This window comes from Anopheles moucheti, chromosome 2 (assembly GCF_943734755.1).
Source record: "Anopheles moucheti chromosome 2, idAnoMoucSN_F20_07, whole genome shotgun sequence".
Lineage (NCBI taxonomy): Eukaryota > Metazoa > Arthropoda > Insecta > Diptera > Culicidae > Anopheles > Anopheles moucheti.
In genome coordinates, this window is record NC_069140.1 from 103008284 (window position 1) to 103035425 (window position 27142).

At 41.3% G+C, this 27142-nt stretch overlaps 2 protein-coding genes across 2 annotated transcripts in view; one reads left to right on the plus strand and one right to left on the minus strand.

The window, feature by feature from the left end:
• Nucleotides 1-27142, minus strand: part of LOC128299573 (uncharacterized) — a 309911-nt gene that overhangs the window by 189515 nt on the left and 93254 nt on the right. The gene's annotated exons all lie outside the window — the stretch shown is intronic.
• LOC128299574 (condensin complex subunit 2) lies at nucleotides 3334-6038 on the plus strand. The gene is made up of 5 exons (XM_053035578.1): nucleotides 3334-3494; nucleotides 3559-3681; nucleotides 3752-5224; nucleotides 5297-5458; nucleotides 5531-6038. The coding sequence occupies exons 1-5, from the start codon at nucleotides 3417-3419 to the stop codon at nucleotides 5888-5890; spliced, it is 2196 nt and encodes a 731-aa protein (XP_052891538.1). The 5' UTR covers nucleotides 3334-3416; the 3' UTR covers nucleotides 5891-6038.

The window sequence follows — 27142 nt, forward strand, 5'->3', positions numbered from 1 at the left end:
TGACGATAATGGTAAAACGTTTGCTGCTTTAATATTGTACCTACCAAGCGTTCCAAGCCAAAGCGACCCGTATGTGTGTGTGTCAGTTGGAGAGAATTGGTTTGGTATTAAGTTATCGTAAAGTTAGGGTCGAAAATGGATTAAAAGTAATACACACAGGCACACTCCGCTCGGGCGTTCGATCTTGCTAAAATGTGATGTTGCCGCTTCAGTTGACTACTTGCGGAAAAATGGATAAATACCGTCATAATACTCTTTAAAGGTCTTTTTTATCAGGATTGTACAGAACAGAGTGTTTAAAAGGGAATGCAGGAATAGGAAAAATGCTCATTCGAATCGTTACATTGTGCCAGGTGTGGAAAATCCCATGAAGATACTTTATGGCTTATTGCTTTAATGCTGATTGCATGAGCTTAAGGATTATCGGAAGTAACCAGGGGATCGGTTTTGATACAGGCAGGAAAATGTTCAGATCATTAAAAACACTTTCCGTGGACGATGCACTTTCCGGCGAGGTTTGCTTCCATTTAAAGCTGAGAGTCGACGCATCCAGATTTCGCATTTGTTATTGTAAAGGGGGAACTGAAGGAGAAAACGGTTATAAAAAGAGATTTCTTTTATGGTTTTACCATTTTGCACACCTCGTTCTGCGCATCATCAACTCATCCCCATTTCGTCGCTTACTCATCATCATCTGCTATCGGGCATCTCAGCGGGCAAGATCTACTACGTGCTCATCCAACCCGAAGCACTAATCCGCCATAAATTCACCCAAACGACTCCTGCCGTCCAAAACGCACTCACACGCATACATACAAATCAAAAACTGCAAGGAGCCTCTTTCCCACGGCTAGGTTTTCCCGCTAGTCCTATCGCCGTTCCAGTCCGCGTTCGAGAGATTTCCATCAAATTTTGCAATGTCTGCTGGGGACCGGAACCACAATACTGGACCCCGAATCTCGCGGAAAGGGCGAACGGTCACGCTGTTATATTTTGATATCTTAATTGAATTAAACACACCGCTGGTAAGGTGGTAAATGTCGGACAGAAGTGCATCACAGGCAGGATTTTGCGAAGAAGGGAACTCTACATCATAGCGGCGCATTGCTACCATTCCCAATGTGTGTGTGTGTCTCATCTCACGCGCAAGAGATGGTTCCACAATACGGGTTCTTACACGCAACACTGAGAGCCAGACCGAGAAAGCACGCGCAAAGATAGTTTGCTAACGTTTTCCTTCCTACTGCTGGGTAGCGAATATTGAGTCGTAAAGAAAAGCATCCGATTATTCCGTTCGACTGAATGGGAAGTTTTAATCTTCTTAACACAATTGAATTTACGCACCCTCCCATGCAGCCGAGTGCCTTAGTGTGTGCCTATTTCTGTGACGGTCCGAGACTGCTGTGAAGCAAGTGTCGGCAGCAGAATGGCCACTAACCCATTGTCAAGTTGACAGGCTTTCCGGGAGTTTGGACACTGCTACGGGATAGTGACGTTGGACTTGCTTTTGCTGTTCAATTCTGGCCGCCCAGGACGTTTTCTCCCTCTGAAGGACTGGCCATTTTTTGTAAATCCTTTGCGTCTTTTTTTTTCTTTCTCTGCAACCACTTACCATTGTGGGGTAGCTTGACTTTGGTATAAAACATGACATGCGAGCACAATTGTCCGTACAACCGCAGTGTGAACTCTCTTCTTCCGGAAGCGTTGCTGCTTTGAACGTTTTAGTTTTCATTATTCATACTATTGGGAACGAAATTTCAATCGTTCTACTCACAAACTTCAAATTGGTAAGACAATGTGCAAGCATTTCGAAAGCATTTCCTTTTCTTGGGGCAAATTTAAATTGTTCAGCAGTAATCTGGAGTGAAAATCGTATTACCGAGCAGAAGCGTTACTGGCAAACCTAACCTTACCATCTTCCTCTTTCCGAGGACATACCATCAAGGAAAGGGTTGCATTTGAAATGGAGCAAACGAAAAATAAACTCTTCTACACCTTTTATGTTGCTGCAGTAAAGAAAAAGTTCCTCGTCTTCTGTACGTAAGAGTGCCATTTTCTTCCCCTATGCTACAAGAAAGTTTGATACACATTCGCTCACACTCAGCCAATGTGCGGTGCAACTCTTTCCCTACAACCTGTTGGTTCCATCGCAGCTGCAGCTGAACCTTTCTACAGGTGATGTAAAAAATAATGAATTTTTAATGCGACAAACTTTTTCCTTCCACAATCAACCTTTTTTCACTCGGTGCCCTACACCGACACAATCTTCCCCAGTGAAGAACACGGGAAGCGTTTTGTACCAATAGCAAAAGACGTACCGCAAACCATCTCGACCGACAATGGTGTAAAATTCCCACGAAAACTATCTTTTCTTGCCAAATTTCTATGGGTTCCTGGCTTAGTCATACGGATGGGTACGTGGAACATGATAAATTTTATGCACCATGTGTGCCGTAGTTTTTCTTACAACATTTCGACATAGTAATTAGTAGCTCGAGGTACGTACACTGCGTCCATTTGTTGTGCAATAGTTACATCTATACACGGAGAACAAGCAAAATGAATTGTGCAGAAAAGTTTTCTGCTTTTAGGAGTAACAAATTACGATTAAAATATTCCGGTATGAGATACATTTGGTTAAGCAATGGAATTAAACTTGACTTGGTGAGACATAACTGTACTTACTACAACCTCTGACTACATTGAATTAATTTGAGGATGAAAGACATACCTGAAAAGAAAAGAAAAACAGTGAAAGAAAAGTTAGTTAAATTGGTCAACGGTAGCAATTCATTAGAAGCTATACATTTTATAAATCACCTGATATGTTTAGTGACGAGGAAATTAATTTGATAAATAGACATACCGAGGAAACATGATACAGGATCATGTAACTGTTAAAACTGTTCACCGAACCAGTAGTGTATTTGGTAGGTGCGCTGTTATCATACGACAGGACCTGAATTCAACAAAAAATATCACTATAGGTTTTACACCTCTGTATGGTGCATTGCAATTTGATGCAGTGCGTTTGTTTCCTGCTCCTTTTCCTTGTACAATAACTTTGATATTAACAACCACACGAGAAGGGTTTTACTTTTGCTCGTATCCACGCACAACCGATTTGTTTGTGTTTTATTTAGTCATAAAACACATTCAGATTTCTACTGCATCCCAAATAAAAGGTTCTATCTTTCCCGCAAGGTGGCGCTAACTGCATCAAACGCGTTTGCGTTGCGCGTTGACAGTTGTGTGCTTTCAATTTTACCTAACCGCCAATACTGTCAAGCGGCACACAAGCGTCGCGTTTATTTACGTCGGGAAAGGCAAACAACGGAGTCCGCTGTGGACGGTTGCAATAATTATTCGTGCAAAGTTTAGTTAATTTGAATCATTTATCACAAATTCTTGACACAATGACGTCCACTAGTACACCTTTGCGGAAATCAAACGCGTCGCGTGTGTTCGGTACTCCGCATTCTATCGTAGGAGAGGTAAACAAGATGCGTGTTGGCATCGTTGTGTATGGGGAACATGATGAATTCTCAATTCTTCTAGGTGGCAAACGATGATGAAGCTGAACGAAGAACTCGGCGTTCGGAAGTATTGATTAACGATTCTTCAAGCGCCGTTCAGGAAAATGAAAATATTAATATGTGCTTGAAGCTATACTCTGACAATGTGAGACAACGCTTTACCGTGTCCTGTGTATGAAAGTGATGTTTTTGCTAATATGGTTTTCTTTTCACAGAAAATGAGCAAGGAGAATGCCTGGTCGCTAACCATTATCGACAGTTTCGCTACGCTGATGGCCCGTCATTCGAAATCACTCCAGAACTTCCAGGTAGCGGGATCAACGCTGGAAGCATCTACGAAAGTGTACGGACTCCGTGTCGATTCCGTGCATACGGACGTAATGCGCATGTGTTCCGAACTTACACGACAAACCGCGCGAGCTATGAACAACAATCCCGAAGATCAAAACGATGAAGGTCAGGAAAGTGATCTATCGATGGCGGAAGGAGTCGATGGAAACAATAAGGAAAACAATCAGACTGTCACTACGCAGCCGAAAGTGAAGAAGAAGCGCACCCGTAACATAGTCAGTACGATAACGAAATCTAAAGAAGCGATCAATGGCCCACTGGACACGAACCCGTTTATGGATCCGTTTTTTGCAAAGCTGAACTCGGTCGTCGGCGATGTAAACAGCTCGAGTAGATTGATGCAAAATATCGTGCCGACGAAAAATGCTGAGCTGAGGCTTGGTATGGATTATCCTTTTTGGGATCCCTTGCAATCACCCGAGCTTGATTTGGATGGAATGGCTGAAACGTACGACGAGTTAGCATGTAGCACACTCCGTTTCTTTCCGCTAGGACCGGGAAATTTGCTACGATCATTACGCTCTGGTTATTTAATAACGGATGCACCAGCGGAAGAGGATGAGGATGACGAGGATCAGCGTAGCAATCAAACCTCCTTGGATGCGCACATGGACGATGTAGAGGCACGAGACCATGGTGCATCGCTGGTGAATCGGTCCGCACTGGACGTGCATTTCGATATAAATGCCGAGGTGGAACCGATACCGTCTGGAGATGCTTTTATACTCGATTACGATGCAAAAGATATTGACGGTAACGATGACTTTGCGGAAGATGATCAATTGGCACTAGAACAGTGTAAGGGGTTAAGGCATAAAACTGTTGTTATCGAGGATATGAAGCCGCTAGAATCTTTTAACGCTCAACTAGACTATTCGTATCGTCCGTTGGACATAATATCTCAGTTTTGGGCCGGTCCATCGCACTGGAAGTTTAAGCGAACGTTGCGACCCCGTACAACTATCGCTCCAAGTGAAACAGCATCAACCGCTTCGACAAATTCAAAGGAACGGGTAGGCCAACGCAAGAAACGGTTCGAACTGGACACACTAGACGATGTGCTGAGTGTGAACGAAACGTTGTTCCAGGATTATAACCCTAACCGGCCAAATAAGGGATTCACACATCTGAAGAGTGCAATCTGCAAGAAATGGGAATCAAAAAAGCTTAAGCTTCCCACCGATTATCATCTTGATCCGAATCGTTTCGACGTTTACAAATATGCCCGAGGTATAGTTATCCTGGATCTTTGTGAGGTTGACGTATCGAACCATGCCCCTTCGGAAGAGTACAACTGTGATGCTAGGGATGATCAGATATCGTGTAGTAATGATACGGTGAGAATAACAAACAACAAACTGTTCTTTTCTAATTGTCAACAATTTAACTGAACATATTATGCTTTGCAGAATGATGGCGGTGACAATGACATGATGCATCACGACGATGGCGAGTTCCATCCTATAGAGCACGATAATCGACCACTGGAACATGGCGAGAAAGATAAGACATTGAACGCTAGCACGATTATTGATGTAATATCGTCCGAGTTTCATGGTGCACCGGATAGGGTAATAATTCAACTTTGAAGTGCAAGCTGCGTGGGAAAAACATGACTAACGGTCGTTGTTATCTCATTACAGGTTCAAAAGATCAATATAGCTTACGCTAAGACGGCAAAGGTAATCGACATGAAGCAGCTGAAGTACAACTGTTGGCGGGTGATCAGCTCTCACGTACAGGCCGAAATGGGCCCACCGCCAACACAAAACCCCTCCCAACCGGATGTGACTCTCATGTCACCAACACAATCCGATGATGCTAAGATCACGTTCACCACCCTTTACCGTAAAGTACCCCATCTACTTAGCAAAACAATGAGTGAAAACATTTCGAAATCTTTAGCATTCTACGCCGTGTTGCATTTAGCAAACGAAAAATGTCTCCTACTTGACCGGCAGGAAGATTTGAATGATTTTACTATAAGAAAGGCAGACGTGTGAAGTAGTATCAAGCGTTATTGCTTGTGGTGCATGTACATTTTGATTTACCATATCATGTAATGATAATTTTATCAGTGTTCTGCAAACATCAGACAAATATGAAAGAAGTATGCTGGCATGTAAGTTTTGGTGTGCATTTATATGAGATTGGGCAAAATATAGTTTTAAAACCATTATGTATCGTCTTCTTTAGTTTGTGGATGATTATTTTTTTTTCATATTACAATCCAGCATTAATGCAGCAGTCTAATGGCAATCATATAATTCGCATCATTGCTCGATGGTCCCAAAATGATACTCGCGATGTGCATAAGAAAACAATGTTCTAAAGTAGTTAATTGTAAAGCACCCACCAAATTATACGCTATTTTAGTGTTACTTTCCGAACGTTTCAATAAGATTTATATCCTCCATATTGGAATAGATTCTCTCTCTTCTTGGTGTAACGTAGTGATTGGTGATGACCTTAGAAAGGTCATGCCTGCCATTTCATTTCATTTTGTGCCTGCTTACAAGACTTATCTAAAACGGTGTTCATGTGAATTTCGGCCATTCAAACGCTAATAACATAGGCGTTACTAATCTTATTTTATATTGCCAATACCCACAACAGCATCCTCTGCTTCAGTTTATAGTATTTCTGCTTCTAAGTAATGAAGACCATTTGCAAATCCGATTTGCCAGTATTCACGTGTTAAACGCATACAAAACGAGACCAGCGGATGAAAATCTGGACCGTCTGGTTCGATCGTGCGTTCCTCCTTGCGTGAGTCATACCACACGTCATGTGTGTGCAGCTGGATAAATGGTCCGAACAAGTCTCCTTGGCAATACATATCTCATGTCTGGTGGCGCACGCAACACTCAGCGCCAGAGGTATGCATTTTGGTCCGGGGTAGAACGCTGGTGAAAGAAAAGAGCTAAATTTATTACCCAATATCCACCCATTTAATCAATCCAACCACGGTGGAAGTGGTGGAGAAAATGAGGTATGTGCTGTACTGGTAAAGTTCATTTATTTCTATGTGTAGGATTCGTTGATTTTTTTCTACCAATCCGTTTCTCGACAAACACGAAGTACGAGCTCTCATGTTCATCCTTTCCATGCGTGCCCTTCCGAAAACAAACCGGGGGATAGAACCGTACGATGAGAGGCCGTTTTACGGCCTCGCAAGAGCCAGATTAGCATGGGGTAGCATCAGTTTTACCGGCATAAGGCATGCAATCAAATCAAGTGGAATGTGAAATAAAGCAAGAGAGCTGCATTTCAGCTATGCTATATTGCAGTAAGAAAGTAGTAGTAGTAAAATAAATTCCTGGAACAACGATTGATCGACGTGCTGCTGGGTGTACCTATGAATCCAGCAAAGCATCAACTTTCTGGTTACACTATTCCTTCACGCAGTTTGAATGAAACGGTTTCTTGAGTTTGAAGAATTTGTTCCTGTTATTGCTTAGCCTTGTATGTGTTAAAAAAAGGTCTTGATTGATGAATCGATATTCGTCTGGGCAAGACAAATTCTTGAAATAGATGAGCTGTGGACCTTAAAATGTTCACGAATCCCAACACAACGCTTACGGAAACCCATTCAGCAATGTTGTTTGTGGTATTAATTGCACAAGGATTTACACTATTTAGAAACTCGTCGCATGACATTTTTTTGTATTTAGCTATAAATAAGACGAAGTTATAAAGAACCGAATTACACTATTGATAGGCAAACATCCTTAGAATTGAGAATGCGACAACAGTCGTAGTTGTGTGCTCCATGTTGATTATTTTGAACAACTTGTAAGATCCACAGTCTACTTGTAAGTAATTCATTAACGAACATAAACTTTTCGAACTGTATGCAGTAAGTCCATGTTGATGGATCATCAATATGCAGTTAGCAATGGTAGCTTAAAACAAATGCCAGCCGAAAACGTGTGTCCTTATTCCTGACAAAAGACCTCATTTTTTGGGACATCTTCGATCCTCGTGAGGACCGGGAAACGTCCACAAAACCTGACTGCTTCAGAGGCTGACCTAAGAAGGAATCAAGCAAGGAAAATGTTTTCGCGTAAACTTAGGATGCATTTTGAATAAATACCTGCAAGACAACCTTTACCATTACCATGCCAGGAGCTTTCTGGGGGAATTGAGACAAGAGGAGTAAAAATGAATGGCCCAATATGGCAGTTATTCGCCATGGAACAAATAGGTAAACTTTTTGACAGGCGACCCTTTTTTTTGGCCAGTGTTCTCTACACACTGGTGAACTTTTTTTTTTCTCTGGATACGGATGGCGAGCGATGCAAAAATAAATCATAGCGTTGTTTGTGCACCGAAAGTTTCAAAAACCTTTTTTCGTTTCCTTTTAGTGTCATTTATTTTTCAGACACTTTCTAGTCACCCATGCGTTGTCGTGGTTTGCATGGAACGCAAAAAAAGAAAAGGATGTACGTTTTCAACATATCCCTAAACCCTTCCGATCCTCATTCCGATAAGTTATACGACAGAACGATATAAAGACGCATTCGGCGATGATGAAATTGATATTTATATCGCTCGACGATAACACAACGCAGGTAACGATATAATTTGATAAACAGATAACACATGTGCCGTAGCGGAATCTAATAAAGACTACACGGAGCGCTATGACGTAAAATATTAACACATCCGATTTCGAATAAGTTTGATTGATTGCGCTTAGGTGGTCGATTATATTCCCACGTTCCCAATGAGGCACATTCAACCTTGCTGTTCGTATCATATTCCCTCTTCTTTGTCCTTGGAGGCAAAACGTAGATCGTTTGATGTGAAATTATTAAACAGTTTGCTCCTAACCAGAACACACTTCACACGATTTTGGGAAAGGACACACAATTCAGCTCACCCTCAGATTAAATCGCTCTCCACATGCAATTACGGGCCAGCTAATTATGATCCATTGCAGATGACGCGTCGTGAACGGGGTCTTGCTGCACTATTTCCAGAGCTGCGGAACTAGAACACTAGAGTTACCCCAATTGCAGCATCGATTTATCATAGCAGCATCGATACGTCGCCGACAGCATCATCAGGAAGCCGTATGGAAAATAATTCTATCCAATTATTGCAATAACTTCAGCAGTTTCGGCATCCACCCGGGTATGTGCCACTAAACCCGGACCCCAGGAGCATCAGTAATTCGTGCAACCATACCTAATAACATCGTTGGGTGCGATGGAAATGATCAAAAAGAATATATGCAGCGTTGCCGGTGCTGTGAAGTGTGTGGTTGGTTCGAATTTTGCAGCGAATAATTATCGCTTTTCCATACGTTTCACTGACTCGTGGGGAGGTATTCACGGATATTTGGGAGCACACGTTCAGATCGTTTTAGAACATGTTTATTTGCTTGGAATGGACATAAATGGGTTAATGAACGAAAAATATGAACAGATTATGGAATGAAAATCCGTTACCTAACAGCGATTGAATAAGAAAAAAGTACACTAGAGGTTGTTTACCGACCTACGTAACTGTAAAAATTAATTAATTTATATTATATGCAATTGTTAAAGGCTCCTTTTGAAACGAATACCCAGATGACTCTGGAGTCTGGAGAGTATCGAGATGGTGAAATTTTGTCAACATCAATCATCGTTTGAAACGTAAGCTCTAATCAAGGTGAATTGATGCGTTGCGAGAATATGTGCGCGTAGCGAACCTAAATCGCTAATAACTATAATTGATACAACTAGCGCATGGAAAATCCTACCTTTGCCATTGAATTTCGATTGGTTGATAATTTATTTACCTAGCCAGAAAACGAAGGAACGGCATACGCTATAAACAAACTGCGTTCCGGAATCGTATGTTCTTGCCTGTAGGGCCGTTTGTGGGAACGAACCCATTTGAGACGGGATGTCTTCATCCACGAACGGGTTTTTCTCATGGTAGGAGAAAAACGATTTTTTCCAAAATGATCTCAGAAGCGAGAAAGGTTCCCAAAAGCTGTTTAAGGAACGTGACTTGATTTGAAGATTTTCAACTCTTGTTTCGGCGTTTGTGTGTTCTTTCCTTCCTCGGTCTCGTTTTGTTTTTTCACAAAATCTCAAGTCACACGGTGACCGTCGAGTGGACCTTTGATCTTAAGCTTTGTGCGCTTTAAGGTGGTTCCGTTTGATTCTGGTATCCCACCATGTGCAATTCCCGCCAGCTTTGACCCATTTTTGAAAGCATGGCAGTATGTATTCAATTATATGCCCCGATAACCTTGATAGTGGGGATGGTTATCCTTAGAAATAACATATTTAGAGGGCGATTTTACTGATGAAGAAATGACCCAACACTGAGGAAAGACATAATAACCCTTCGCATTGCAAATTAAATGAAGGGATATGTTCATCACGGTTCTTTTGGCCTGGATGAACAAAGTTTACAATTGTCAGTAACCACACCATTAGGAGAATTAACTTTAATCAACATTTTTAAATGAGGGCTAGCTTCGAACAGTCACGTTCAATCACTGTCTTTCAGTCGTGCAATTGTTTGTCACTCTCCAGCACGTTACGTATTTATTTTCGCAAAACTACAAGGATTTCTTAAAGAAAAGCTCACAAATTCGCAACGGATTCGAAAAGATAGCCGCACACAAAGGCAAAGAATAGCTCAACCACAGTGTCCGTGCTGACATACTATTGCGAAACTCACCAAAGCAGGCTTCAGGTGCCCGCTAAAAAATTGACTTCCAGCAAGAGCACGAGGCATTTGATGAGAACACCTTTCCAACCAGGAAGATAATGATTGGTACCACCGTTCACCATACTATAGTGAATAAATCAACCTCACCATTGGACTAAAGCAAAATGCCCTCCCGGCGGAATAAATCCTATCTGCAGCTAGCAAAACGCAAGGCCCCGCAAGATGCTTCCTTCTAGATGTGTTGCAGCTGGGAAGTGAACTGTGTGTGGTGTCCGTGCTGTAAAGTTTATCGAGCCACTTAGCCGTATTAGGTAGCCGCGAAGTGCTCGACCAGACGAATGTGCTTAACCGTGGGTTTACGCCTCAGGAGAGCGCAGCGTGTATAAATCATCGTTTGCCCGAGTTTTCCCGTGGCACATTTCAAACCACACTTGAACGCTTGCCGCACTTGGCAGCAGGCAAAGGATTGACCAGTGTTGTGTGCAAGTGCTTCTCACCCTCGACACAGCATGGAAGGTTGCGTTTTGGTTGGTTTATCGCCTTTCGCCATAGAAGAAAGATGACTTCACAAATCTCACAAGAAATGGACGACCCGCTGGGGGAAAACCACAGTAGCACAACACCACGCTCAAGGATAAACTCGAGATCGAACCATGGTGCCGAATCGCATCAGGGAGACATAGGGTCGACTAGCGGGTATTCCCGCAGCACGTCTTCTCTTCACGAGAAAAACTAATGATCCACCTGCTGCTACTACTAAAGCAGGTCGATGAGGAAACACTATCGAGCGCGCACTTAAATGTCTTGTATGTCCTGAAGTCTTGTGTCCTGAAGCGTAGGAACAGCGGGTGTAGGATTTAGGAGAACAAGAATCAGCGAACGTTTCGTATTTCCGTTTGATTGAGCGTTATTTATTTAATTGATTCCACCTCCGGATCGGTCGGTGGGCTGTCGATTGACGTTTAAATACAGTTTCGGGAAAAGTGATACGGTTGTAGGGCGTTAGTGAAACGATTACACTAATAGAGGGTATTAATTATTAATTAAGAGGGTATTAAGAGCAAACTAAAATAGTTAAATTGAAGGAAAACACTATAAGAGGGATATTTAGAATATTGGCAATGAAGGAAACTTTTTGCTTCTTGTTAATATTTAAACCAAACCAAAGTTATATTAATGAATTACGAAGCTATTATTTTAGGTATTGACCATTTTCATCCAACAAAACTTTCAAAAATCCATTCTAATATTTATATCAAATCTGTATGTAATGTTTTTACAAACAAAAAAATGATATATCGTTTAAATAACTGCGCTTTAAATATCTGCATTACTAAAACGTCATTATTATGCAATTTAAATTCTATTCACAACACCCTACGACGCCATTTAGAGAAAGTAATTAGGAAGTTTCACTCGAATTCCAAAATACTTCAGCAAGAATATACATCCTTCCTGGTCGGAATTGAATCCGACAGACAATTCGATCCCCTACTTGCCAATTGCCAACACCATCGAGACAAAACTATTACGAATTTCGTCATGTCTTCGTTACGAGATCTGAAACTTGTGATAGGGTCGGTTTTACTTATTATGCTTTCTTGCACACATTATTGACAGCCAAAATTTGGAACAGACCGCTGTCGATGACCGACGGAACATGACGCAAATATACAATCGGCAGTGTGACCATCGGCTCATCAACAGTTTGGTAATTACATTCAACACTCTCGATTTCGGGGTGACTTCACGCTGCCACCCTAATTCTTAGCCACACACCACACCGTGCGGATCGCAATGTCTCGACGACTCTTTTTGCGGTTCCGCCTGGGGGAGTTTGTATACGAAATGTGCGCATAAATTTACCACTTCAATGACGCCTACAAACAGAACCAAACCGTAATAAGACGTTGGACTTCATGAGTACTTTCGATGGGGGTGAATTCCCATGAATCAACGCGCGATATTGCACGGAAGCCAATAGTTACCTCGAACCGCACAACCGTAGAACTGTCCTTTTTGTTTCGGGGATTAAACGTCAGTTTAAGCGAAACTGTAGAGCAGTTGCAAGGACGAATCAAAATGAACGGCTAGGATTGCTTAGGAGTGTTGACGTGCTGGGAGGCATGTAAACTCATACACACGGAAACTTCCTCACAATAAACACCTGCGTGACAAACGAGCAGCAGCTGCTGTTTTCCAGCGCTGCCACTACTATCCATTTCCATTACTTTATCGAACCCTCCTTAACGTTATCTTGTTGAGTTTATGACTTCTTTCCGCATGGCGTTGTCCTTTTGTACGCTTTCCTCCTACCAGATTTCTGTTTTTTCGTCCTTGTTTGCGGACAGATTATACAATCAGTCTGGTGAAGGAGAGTTTAGAAAAGAAAACGCAAACAACAGCACCTTTTCAAGGTGGTGGAAAATTGATTTTCGATAGGATTTTTTTTTGCCTGGCCGTTCTTTATGAATAAGGCTCACGGAAGCAAAAAAAACTGGCGATAAAAGAGCTCAGATATCTTCTTCTTTCGTCTGGTGTGGCATACCATTCGCAAGCCGCCTGAATGTCATTTCATCCTGTTTTGATATGCATTTAATAATATTTTCATTTCGTTTGAAATCGTTGGCTTTTTTATCTGCTTTATGTGATACCACAGCCGAAACCCACGTGAAAACGCAAAAACTGATACGCCACGAGGTTGATATGAGTAGCATCTTTATGGATCGCGATATGGGGTTGGAAAGGAGAATGTTTCTTACCCCCCTCGGTTTGGAACTTGTGCAGCCATGTGTTGGTGTCTATGAAAATTTAAAATTCAATCTAAAACCCTTGCAATCAAGTATGCAAAAAGGAGAAGCTACTACTGGATAGGGAAAACTAAAGAAACGATCTGGGGTGTCTATTTTTTCTGGTTACCTTCAACATCTGGATAGGTTTACTCACCATAGATCCAAACTCCCCATCGCACGTCAGCTTTAAATTTTCCACGGTTTTCAATCCCTGGTTATACTATGCGTCGGACGCCGTGTCAAATTGTTGAAAATTCCTACGCCGAAAGCGCACTTTAAAGCACTTGCATTCTTCACGATGGCATCAGAGTAAAACGCGTCTGCTCCGATTATCATATTAATTTACTGTCACACGGGTTGGAATCATCACGAATTCCGGTCTATATCGAGCTGGAAATTAAAGCTGTCAATCACTGAGTTGAGGGAAGATTGTCGTTCAATTTGGAGGGATATTGAATTAGGGACTTGGGCGGATATTGCAACCCGTTGCCGGTGACAAGGAAAAGATGCGACGGCGACCTAAAGGAGAGACAGTTGTAACATGCGATTTGTGTAACGGTTGGCTCTAGACAAGTTTGATGTACGTTGGTGTTCTGAAAGCTGGTTCATTAATCAAGCAACATTTTTGATAGCCGTAAATACGTTTTGTATAGGAATCTTTCGGTAGAAATATTCAGTCCATCCATAGATTTCCGTTCAATATTCAATATTCAAACTCGTTTCTAAATTGAAAAAATTTGAGGATTCCTGTGTTCTACTATCGATTCACAGGAAAACATTACAATATAGTCCTTTTATCATTAGAGAAGATTAAAACATTATTTGCAACGTAATAATGCTCAATTTACTATGGATTTGGAGCTGAATTAACTTTCTCTCTCTCTCTCTCTCTCTCTCTCTCTCTCTCTCTCTCTCTCTCACACACACACACACACACATACACTCTTTCCCAGGACATAATAAAACCCTCTACATGCACCCCGTATATGAATAAAACATCCACCGTATCTCAGCGCCGAGGCCCGTGGTGCATACAGGACACCATAAATATTGCTTGCGCTGCATCGACGTTACATCGGTGTGCATTCAATTTGTGAGTTTATCTGCAGCGATGACCGCACGGTCGGCGATACTGAATGCGTTCCGAAACTACCATCACAGTACCTCCGTGTGGATGAAATAGTGCAAAGAAGTGAACCTGGCAGCTACAATTACTTCGCTGACTTTCTACCACCGGTTTCCTAGGAAGCTGGTGATGGTCAAGCGAGAAAAGTCCATGTTCCAACGGGCCAGTCTCCCGATATTGTGCGCTGGTATATTACAGCTCCAAAAAGGAGAGTAAATCATTTCCCGGCAAACGATGAGAACCGTCCTTCCCTAATAGCTTCCTCTTGCTGCCGCTGCAGGTTACATTGAAGTTCCGGCAGACGAGGTGTTGGGGGATGCTTGCGATAAATTCCCCAACCACCTTCTCTCGCAGCGTCGTAACGATCATAAATATGTCATCTCACGTACGGCTGGACCAGCGGATATCTGTGTTTCTTGCAAACGTTCAAAAGGTGCCTGGTTCGGTTAGCTGACTCTTCTTTTATTCTTATTATCATCGGCATCATCACCGTCATCGTTGTCGGTATTATTATTATGTTCGCTTTTCTGCTCACGATTAGAAAGCGAGAAGCAATGATCGAACGGAAGGGTTTTGGGTATTTGTGTGGGAATTCATAGTCCTACGAATAGGACGCCAACACCAGAGGCGGGAATTAGGAGCTAAGGTCAGCATATTATAAAGCAATTTCTCGCTTTCTAGCTGTAATGATGCTCATTGCGTAACCTTAAACCAGGGGAGACCAAACGAAGAATACAGTATTGTAGGTATGTCAAGTGGGTATGGGAGCCTCGTGGCGAAGGACACTTCAAACAGAATGGTTTTAAAGAGAACCACGTGTGAGTAATTCTTGTTATTTTTAAATTTGTTTGAAGTTGTTGTGTTGTGTGTTACAATATGAACTTTAAACACATTAATAGTACATGATTGGTACATTGGTACATGGCACTTGTTGCATTTACAACATGTACATACAACTAGTAATATGTATTGTTTCAATTTGATATATGCAAGCTATTTTATAGCAAATTTTAGGCAATCTCAGGCTGAATTCCCATTACTTTCACTAAACGGCCATATCAACCAAGTACGATCCTTTCCTTACCGGTCGATTTTGGTTGCATCCCTTCCCCGTGCAAAACCCCACTGCGCAAAGCGGTAATGGAAAATTCATAGCGTGCGCTCGGTTGACCATAAATGCAGCGCCATTGCACCCGGTCTCCGTTTCGCATTTTCATTGCCATGTCCAGTTCAATAAACATTCTCCTCCCGAGTTCGATTGCAGACGAGTCATTTTTCCGGTGCTCCATCCCTTATCGTGGTACTCAAAAAGTCATCCGATGATGATGAACGGGTCATAAGATGGAGAGCGTACAAAAATGCGATGCAATGGTGCACTCATCGTCATCTGACAAGACTCCAACGGTTTGGCAGGTTCCGCACAAAATGGCATGGTACAGATAGAAACCCATTGTGGACGATTCCTCGTCGGTCGCCATGTGATGAAAACGGGAAAGATTGCGATGGGACGATGCTTCTTCTGTTGGCCAGGAGAATAATGTCACCCTGCTGAGGCTGGGACGCAAGCAAACTGTGTTCTGTGTGGTTTTGTGTCGTGTCGGGTTTTGCTCCTGCTGGAAAAGCCTTCCGGGAAAAGGCTGCGGGCTACCCCATGTTTGGTCGAAAAGTGACAGACCACAAACGAGACCACCGAAAACATTCCCACCCACCGTAGAACGTAGAATCGAATAAGAGGAGGTGCAGCCAAATTGAAACGATTTCCCAACTGTCCTTCCAGCTGGGGCATACCTCGAAACACAAGACACCGTGTTCGTTGACATTCCACACAGTTATGTGAATGTGTGCATGTGTCCGTTGAGTTGCGGTGGGAAAATAAAACAGCGGCCGAAAACGGAAAATTACATGTGAAAACATATTGTACGTACGTGTCATGTTTTATGGCTCTTCCCGTGGTCGTAAACTAGGAATTTCTCAGTCATAAATTGAAACGATGCTTTTTGGAAAAGAGACGACTAAGGACTCGACCAGCAATTTCTCACAGCGAAGCTGGAATTATTTTACATAAAAACTGAATAGTCCTATTGCTCTCATTGCATTGTTGCCTCATCCCTGTTTCATCCAACTCTTCTTGGACTATATGAAACGTAATGGAAAAGTAAAAATAGAAAAAAAGAGTTTGTTGTCCTATTTAGCGCGATGAAACTCGTTTCCAAATGTACTAGTGGTGGTGTTTTTGGAGGAATGGCGCGAAAACAGCCAAACAACTACTCTGTGAAATTTTGCACAGAGATACTTAAAAGTTATCCATAGAACACAATACCGAAAGACACAATACCAACAATCGTGACCGTAGCATGAGAAACTGCAATTATTCCTTTTTGGTTGAACTTACCACACTTGCTATATTCGTTGAAGCCATATCGTGAAATCTGATGTAGTGCATTGTACTACTGTTCCTGAATTTGGATACATACTCTAGCTATGATTAGGGTTGGATGCTTGTGGTGAAGACAAAAGGGTACATTACATGCTTCAGAAAACGCTGATAACGATGATCGTTGTCAGCAATGGAGTAGTAAATAGTAAATTTGCAATAAGTTGGTTAAGCAAATTATTAAAAATCCAAAGCACACTAGAGAAAAGAATCATAAATTAAAAATCAAAAGGGAAAGACTGCTATATATAAGATAATGTTTGACATACTGGTTTTAAAACTTGTAAGATACAACAAAAGCTGAGTATGCTTTACAAGAACATTTCAGCAAAAAGTTTGGGAAGCCCTTGATAGTTCGACAATACTCTTTCAGCTAAACCATATCTGTTCTTCCTCATATTCCACACCAGATCGATTTCATCGGAAAATCCCCTATTGTAGGTGAACTTGTGAAATGTCAACTGACCATCACTCATTACATAGCCATTAGCGTTCAAGTCGTTTACCTTGGTGTCAAACAAAACGTAAAGACAATTCAATCAATCACTCCACATCAATCGAATCAAATGGTCATCCTCATTGTGCCAGAAAAAAAGGCTGAAATATCCCTGAACACTGGAAGCTTGAGTATTTTCTTCCCTTCTGCGATTGCGGCTTTATTCCGAACGCACATCGTTAGCAAACGTTCAAACGGGAAACTCCTGCTCATCAAACAAATCTGGTGCAGCATGCAGTTAATCTTTCCCTTTTCGCATGAGGTCGCCATTCGAAATGGTCCATTTCCTTCCAGGGAGCGGTCGTTAGTTCGTTGATTGGAAGAATGTCTTCCCCATACAAACGGGGATTGTTGCAACACATCGAGAGCGAGGGGATTTTCTTCTTAATCCGGCGCCAAATGAGCTACGGTGTTTGGAATCGGATTTCTTGAGCCATTGACTTTCGGCCTGCATCATTCTGAGCCCAAAAAATCAGTACGCAGTTCAATGATCCCTGATGTTGTGTAGCGTAGATCATACCCCTCGTTGTGGTGTGGTACCATTTAGTTTTCTGTTGTATAGTGAAGGGAGTTGTACTTCCAAAAGATGATTATCCAAAAGACTCCCTCCCGCACTAATGGAGGAATGCAAACGTATGTTAGGATATGTGGGAATGGCCTATTGGTACAAAATGCTCCAAACGACAGAGAGAAATCATTATATGAAGAAGTCGTATTGGTTGGGGACGTACATCGAAGGTTTATCTCGCTTGTTACGCTAAATATTCATACGCTGCAACACCTCCCTTTAATGCGATTGTAGATGCCGGATAACGAAAACGTTTGAAGTGCGTTGTTCTCGCTGATAGGGAAAGTGAAAGTACTCATTATTTCGACGAAAATGAGGATCATGCTTCTTCTCGGTCGTACAAATTGGGACACACGTTTTTACTGATTGCGAATGAAATGTTTATCGAGGATCTGGGATTGCAAGATAAATAAGCTCAGTTATATGGTAGGAGGTATTGTTAGTATCGTTTGGGCGTAAAGTTGCGAAATGTTGTATTAAATTGTTTTACTACTTGAACATCATTGCAGAAGAATCTATTCTTTGCATACCACTACCGTACCATTTCAGTGTTACATGAGGTTTTGCACATATTTGAAGAATATTAATACGATTCATGCGAAGTGGAAGTTAAAAAATAAAAAAGGTAAAAAAGCTATTGAGCTCAAGCAATATTAGTTTTGTCGCACACAAAGTTGCAAAATATTGTGAAACATCGGTGAATCATTGATCATTTCATTTCATTTACCATAATTCACTTATATGTACCACTTAAACCTTACACTTTTCCTTTCATTTTCTGGCGCTCCCCCGAGCAGATTCCAAGGAATTTACATAACCGCTTACCTGTAACGAAAATAATAGAAAAGTAACAGACGTTAGTCTTCATTACTAATGACTACTTTTCACTCATGCCACGAGCTAACATCTTTTTGAACCCTCTTATCCTCATTTTCCGCATAATTGATTCCTTGTGCGAAAGCGAACAATACGATAAAGGCAACAAATCGATCTTGTGCAAATGAAAGGTGCCGTCAGACACGAAAAAAGCTTCGCAAATCAATCTCTAAAGCCGGGCATGCAAAATCTGGCAGGCGTGTTGCACGGCGAAGTGTAACGAATTGAACCAAAAAGTATCGTTACATTGCAACGTCTCGTTCCGCCGAAGCGCATCCGACACTGATCGATTTCATCGAGATTGAAACGAATCACCTTCATTTTGCCCTGCGTGGAGAAAAGATACATGCTTTCCGTGCTTCAATGTTTTGTTATTCGCACTGTCACACTGTCGTCTTATGTTTGTTATTTCCGGTGGCGCGCGACGCCGACTCAAAGAAATGGAAAACGATTTCCATATTGAAAATGTTTGGGCACGTTTTGTCGGGTAAGTAATCCGGAATTTGATTTTGGGGGAGAGAGACATTTTTGTGCTTCTCTTTGGTGTGATGAAATGCTGGAGCGGATGTATTCTTAAATGCAGAACCGTGTCGCAAGCAGTTTTCCGGGTCGGTCAGGGAAGTGAGATGGATAGCTCCACGGGTGTTGCCATTCAAAATTTGAATGTAAATTGTAGGTATTTAAACAGCGCCAGTCTCACACTTCAAATGTCTGACCCGAAGATGGAAAGTTTCTAGCGTCTTGCGGTGTCCTCAAGTGTATCTCGACTTCTCGACCCGGTTCCGGTTTTGTGGCGGCACTCGAATGAAACCGACACCAGCACGCGTAGGTTGTTGACGCGAATAAACGAAGAGTAACGACATCAAGCTACGAGAGCCACCAAAAATAAGTACAAAAAACACTGTACCGAAGATTTTTTTGGTACGCTGTGTATAAAAAAACACGAATGGATGAATAAATATTGGAAAAGCAAAGCTACCCCACAGCGGCACATGGGAAAGTGGAAAACGTAGCCAAATTTTGCACCACTTTCATGCTAGTACCATCAGCACGAGGTAAATATTTGCATAAACATCCGCTTGAAAATGATGCCGGGTTCGTCGTGTGCTGTTTCTTTCCCCATTTTCGCGCTAACTTTCTTTCCCTTTATTATGACGATGGTGGTGTTAAAGGCTTTTAGAGGACGAACCGGATGTTGCAAATCACCCATTCGGCTACGCACAACACGAGACGGTTTTTGTGGCAATTTATGTACGCAGTATATGAGTTATTCAAGTTGTTAATGTCAAAGTCAATGTAGTATATGAGTTAGCTAAGTTGGAATATAAAAGCTACTGTAAGTACACGATTTAAAAAGTACAATATAAAGTGGATTTTGTACTACCTTTTAACAAAGGTCAATGCAAAATTTTTTGCTCATAATTGTCGCACAACATACACAACATAGCTACATTTCATAAGCCAACAAAACTTTAAAGACGTAATACATTTAGTTACAAAGATCAAAATTGCTTTGCATTATGCCAGTTAATAAAGTGGACCACATATGACAACATATGGGTAAATATCCTATCATTTCAATTACAATGTTTCCTCATCCAACTGATGAGTCAGTCCCTCCTGAGAGCAAATGGTAATGATAGTCTTCACCATTACGGCAAAATGATGTATCGCATCCACACAGCTATAAAATTTGTATTAGTTTATCACAAAGCTTCGCCAACCATACTTGGCCAACCCGACCGACTGCTGAGCCAGCATTATAAACGAAGCGTTATCATTACTGCATCGTTCACACGATGCCGAACGATAACGATGGGTTGATACGAAAAATAGCAAGACATGCCATTTGAAGTGATAGAACAGGAACAAAATAAAACTTCTCAACAAGATAACGATGTGGATGAGATGATGATAGGACCGACATGAAAGCGCAGGCAAGCATGTAGATGAAGGTAAACATTTGATTCCCGGACGAACCCAGAAAGCCAACCTTAAAAGGTTTTCCTCTAATCGAGCATCAAGCAAAAAAAAAGCTTAGCTAACCGGTAAGGTGGATGGTGTACATGGCGTGCTCGTCTCGTACACATTCCGATCGTTCGTTCTATATGGACCGGAAAATGATGATGATGATTTTTATTGTGTTAGACTGCTTCAGTTTTGCCGTTGGTCTGGTGAATAGATTTTTTTTCGTATCAAACCACCGGATGGAAAAATAGGAACTTTTGGTGCTTTCTTGTCATTCCTCCTGAAGGAAAGGGATGGGTTACCAATGAAGAAGTTAAAACTTTGTTCTACCGTGTGGACACTCACAGTTAGACACTTGAAGCTTCCGGACTTTAGGGAAGGAACAGAAGTTTGTGATGTCCAGTTTGTTTGGAATTATTTCCACTTTCCTACAGAATGGCATATCGATATATTGTTTTGGGTCATCTTACATGTTGCTAGCCTAAACAAAGGTGACTAGTAATGGAAGGAGCAGGAAGCAGGAAGCAATAATCCTTCATATGACATGTTCACTGTTCCATCATCCCCGTCAAATTTGGAAATGTATAAAAGAAATGAAACAAAAAATCCCCGATGCACACATGCTTGAAAGGAAGTCCATTTTCCCATCTCTATCCCATTCACCAAGAATTGGATTTGAGGATGGGCGCTAGTGAAAAGGGCCAAATTTGGTTTCCGTTTTTCGCATTTCTATCTCCCGGTAGACATTCGATTGTGAATCTCATTTGGGATCTTTCCACAGCATTTTTTACACAGCTCACCTTTTATTCTTCAAACGTCTTTCTGAAGCCTGGGGAAATGGACATCACCGTCCGGGTTTTGAAGTCTTTGACGTCAAAAACAGTGACGTGCATTCCATACGGGGAAATTTACATGAAAAGTATGTAAACCAATGGAATTCGAAAAGTAAACCGGATCGGTTCGGGATCATCGTCTCCGGACGACGTATTATTTCTGTATGGAATTTATCTCTTTGTTTGTGTTTAGAAAACAAGTTCCATAGTCCCATATGACGGCGTTGACGTTAAAGCTTACGGTTTAGATAGAGAAAAAGTTCTAAAATGGATCGCAAAGACTTTAAATCAAATAATTCGTTCCATGTAGTAACCACAAATGGACATTCAATACATCACATTGAAAAAACTTCATTCTTCCCAGATCAAATGATACGAGGCAAACATTAAATTAACTTTCAATGTTCGTGCTCTTTTATTTCCATGTGTCATGTTTGTGCGCAATTTTTGTGCTCCATTAGGTGTATGGTAATTAAATTTCTTCACACATGATGCCCCAGCCAGTTGCAGCAGAGTACTGAATCGATACAGTATCATACTGGTCATCATGGTCATTATCATCCGTCGTGCTTGTAGGTTGTTTGCTTACGGTGATTATCGATTAATCGAATTTAATGAGTAATCCCATTCGATCGGCAGTTGAGCAAACTCTTGTGTATGTCATCGATATGAATGCTCTATTGAGCTTTCCCGTAACCATGCGGCGGGTGGTTGATCAGACACTTTGAAGTGTCTTTTCAATGGGTTGAATGGAGAAGAAATTTATGTCGTGAGGGAGGATTATGTTTCTGCAGGGACCGGAAATCGACAAACGACATTGGATTCGTACCGTTTCGGTTGGTCGATTGTACGATTGGTTCTTGTCGTCGTTTCGGCTGAATTCAACTAACCAGTCCTTGAGGCGATTGTACTGCAAGAAAACGTGGAGAATGCAGAATGTGTCCTGCGTGAAATGGTCTGACGACGATGGTGATGACCGGGTGCTGTGGCTTTTGCATAACCAGCCGAAGATTGTTAAGATATGTTGACTGCATTGCTTTTCGATGCGGCTGCTACCTGGTTGTATATGAGCTGACAATTTGCGGAGAAAAGCTAACATTCCAAGGAGACCAGTTCTGGCATGGAATAGGCTCTGTGATGATTATGCTATTCGTAAATATCACCGCTCGTTATGTCGTTCATGTTTATCCTAAGCATGATATTCCTCGAACGGTTGATAAATGCAAGAAGAAGGAAAAAGTAATGTTGAGAGAATATAAGTCCCCAGTTATGTGTACTTATATAACTGAATTAAACTACTTTTTTAGATTATGGAGAAACATACTCAAATAATTGTTTGTATGATAAATCTTATCTGAATTGATTAAAAATGCCATATTTTTATAACCGTGATATTATGTTAACAACTCTAACTATTTTATTAGAAGTTGAATTTTTTAACATATCAGCGTCACGAGATTTATACAATGCGCTACCTTCGTTAATTACTCTTAGAAAAAGATGCACAAAGCACCGTGCACTTCACATTACCCTAAGGTTGGCCTTTATCACGCCACTTGCATCAGAATGTTAGTCTTCGTAATGATCTGATTATTGAAGCAGTACATATATTGCTGCACGGCACTATAGCTAACATCTTATCTGATCGACTGGCTGACTTTTCTCTTCCTCCCACATCCCAGCTCATTCGAAGAAGTCACGGTCACAGTACCGGAATACTCAGTACCTTCCAGTACATGGTATCGATCGTAGCAGGGGCTTTTGTTGTTCCCGTCGGTTGGAATAGTTGGCGCTATCGTAGTATTTCAGCTCCACCACACCATACGGGTTCAGATTTTCTCCAGCAGTGCATGGAGAGGGGTACCGTTGTGAAAAGTGGTTGGCCACAACTTTATGCTGTCGGGACAACAAAAGCCGCCACCGTGCGCATACGGGAGCGGAACGGATCCTTCGCATATTTATGTTTATTTTATGCTCACCTCAACCTTCCGCTCGTATTTCCAGAGCAAATACAGATCCTCTCCAGCAGTAGTGCTGCATTGGCTGCCAACGCAACCACGTTAGGAATCGTCGTTATGCTCGATTGCACTTCGGTTGCACGGCTGCTTTTTCTCGGTCGCCATTGCCATTTTCTTGCCGTTTGCTAGTTGACATAAAATGATATTACTTTCCGCGCGTCTGGTTCGGTTGAAATTACAACACTACATTGGTGCCCGGGAGGTAACAACATTACCACCTCATCATCAAGCCGGATCCACACTGACTGTTGCCGGTAGCTTGCTTTTTATTGTGCTGTTATTGCAGTTTGAAAATTTTCTCAACCGTTTCCCCGGGTTGGGTAAGTTTGAAACCCAGGCATGGGGCGCACTTGTGTGTGATGCTGGTTTTATGGTCCGTTCTATTGGAATTGCATTTCCGGTGATCGATACCCAAAACGATCTCGTGTTCGGGCGAGAGTTTGGGGTGTGCTATTGCTATTTGGAAATTATAACTTCGATCTATTATTATCTCCGGTGAACGTAGTTCCTGTTTCATTCTTTCTTTTTCACTGCTCCCGGAAAAAAGGAGCTGCTTGGTTTTATTTCGATTGGAATTTCGATAAACTAAAGCAATAACACGCACACACACCAATCAGAATCACCAGGAGGGGAAACCACATTCGAGTGAGTGTTATCATGGTAACGAAGGGTAATTGGATAAAACCGTCTGATATCTGGTGTGCCATAAACAGTCAGGTAATAAACAGTACAGCCGACATTAATCGACGGTTGAAAATAATGAACATTAAATTTTCAAACATTATTTAACATAAAATTTACTTTCATACGAAAAATATGTTCTTTATATCCAACTATTGCGAAATTATTCACGATTGAAAATATTCCAACAAAAGTTTCTTCATTAACTAAAGATCCAATGACTAAAGAATAATATTTCTTTCTATCATAACAAACGGCGATATTTTCAGTAATTTTGTTCGTTACTTTAAGATTTGGTTGGTTCTCTTTGCCGAACATCGTATAAAGCAGCTAATTGGCAGACTCAATCAGAATATGAGCTTAATTAATTAACATCGTTAAGCGGTGCCTACGTAGTGCCGTGCTACCAAAGTTTGACACCGCATGACGGAAACTCGGTCCCATTCCTTATAAATGACGCTCGTTCAGTGATGCACTTGTTATCGACCGGACTTGCTCATTCAACAAAAAAAAAAACACACGACGGCTTTGCCTGGAACTAAACTTTTAATCACCTTTTTTCGGTAGACTGGATCAAATATTCCCGGTTGTTTGGAAATCGTGCGAAAAATGAGTTATGGTATGGGAATGGCATGGAAAAAAAATCATCTAAACACGACTTATGATAGCCGTACACAGCTTCTGATGGAGGGATTTATTTTTTTTTTTTTTGCCTGTTATGTTGAACCGAACACCGAGGTCGTTGTGTTTTTGCGATGCATTCTGAATGTGAATGAAAATTGCATTTGACATCTGATTGAGTCGTTGCGTCAAAGGGTTTATAAATCGCACCAAATTCTAGTTCAGTGTAGTTATTGTTTTTTTCTGTCATGAATCTTTTCTTGTTTTGTACGCAGAGAAATCTTTTTGCTTTCGAGAGGATTTTTTTATGCGCTTAGAAAATCAACTATGCTATTTTGACATCGATCACCATTTGGGAACAGAGCACTTTGCATGGGTATGGTAGGAAAACAATTCCGAAAGCCTATTGCTCGCTATGCAATGAATGTGAGCGATGGATTAAAAGGGCTTTAAGCTCTGTGGTTGTGTTTGCTTTATGCTGTTAAAAGGTTTTAGTGCCTCCAATTTCACATACCGGATAGTGGGTTTATGTTGAGGTTTTATGTTGTTCTGTTGCCTGTCAACGCGTATTACAGAAGCATTACATTGTTCTGTAAGCGGATGTAGGTTGGCCGACGTGATGCTGTATGTTGGATATAATTTCGCTAGGACATACAAAATAGTTCTGGTCTCTTTTTGTCAGCGTGATCAACCTGACCCGTACTTTAACAATTGCATATGACGCAAATAAAATGGTTAAAACAGTTTGTTTGGGAATTTTCTGCAAGCTAAAGTTGTTTTAAAATCGTTCCGAAAGTTTTGATTGAACTATCAGGATGTATGCAATCCATGTGCCAACTGTTTTGTCTCTTAATAGTGACTGGATTTTTGAAAACGCATTTTGCCCTGTTGTATTATCCCAATCACGTATCAACCATACAATAATAAGTTACTATCGATAACCATAACGTTATCGATATGGTTTACTAAATCAGCAATAGCTAGGAAACCATTTGAAATCCTAGCTTGTATCTCATCGGCAACTCACGCACCATTGTTGGTGGTAGAGTAACTACGTTGTGATTTTTACGTGTTATACAACCAAATAACATTTTTTCATTTCGGTGTTTTTCTCTGTGTTTTTTGTGTGCCATTCCTCTGTTTGGTTTTTATGCATGAATTCCCATTTGACGCAGTTTCCTGTGGTTGTTTGTTTGCTTTTTTGTCCATGCGTTTGTAATTGACGAGGAAAATTGTTGCATTGTTAGCGACGATGTGTGTATTTCTGTTTGTATGTATGTACAGGCACATGTATGTTAATAGCTATGGGAGCGTAAACTATGCAGGAAATGGGTGGAAATGCATGAAAGCATTTGAATGCTGGTTGCCCTTACTTTCACAATTGTAAACAGCATCAGCAGAAGCAGTAGTGTGAAAAATCGGAAAATTGTACAAAAATAAAACCAAAACAAATGGGAAATAATTTTCATAACGGAATAACGAATGCAAGAACCTCTATAGCTCCCGCACCGCGACCACACCCTTTCGTGTCATATTTTTAATCTTCCGCCCGTGTGTCCTATTTCAATGACGGGAATGAATAAATTGGTCTGATTTTTATCAACTCCCTTTTGCGTGGCAGCGATAGTGGGATGGGATGTGGATTTATTGTTTTCATTTTACCGACGTGTGTGCCGGCAAGCGGCAAAATCGTATGGCTTTAATCAATTACCGGCCACCGATTTGAGGCACTTACTCGTGAAATGTTTGTGAAACCGGAAGCATTTGTTCACACCCGCGTGTCACGCGGTGCACGCGGTGTAGCATAATTGATTCCGCTTATTAATTGATAATTGTGCCCTGGTTAACGAGACGATCTCTCGCGTGGTTATGTGGTGTTGATTCTGGTAATTCGAGATGGCACAATTTACGCATGTCTCGCGAGAGGATTAGAATGAATCATACATTCAACCACCGTTTACAAGTTAATCGGATTTTTCACACGCATCAATGACACTTTAAATCGGCATAACCTAGTGTCATAAAGTACACTCCCAAGGGTATCACATCATTAGTGTTTCATGTTTTATTCTCAGTTTTTATGTCAAGTAGAAGCTTGAAACTAAATATTACATGTTTATATTTTATTTTGACTTTTATATCGAAATTATGACATCCATGTGTT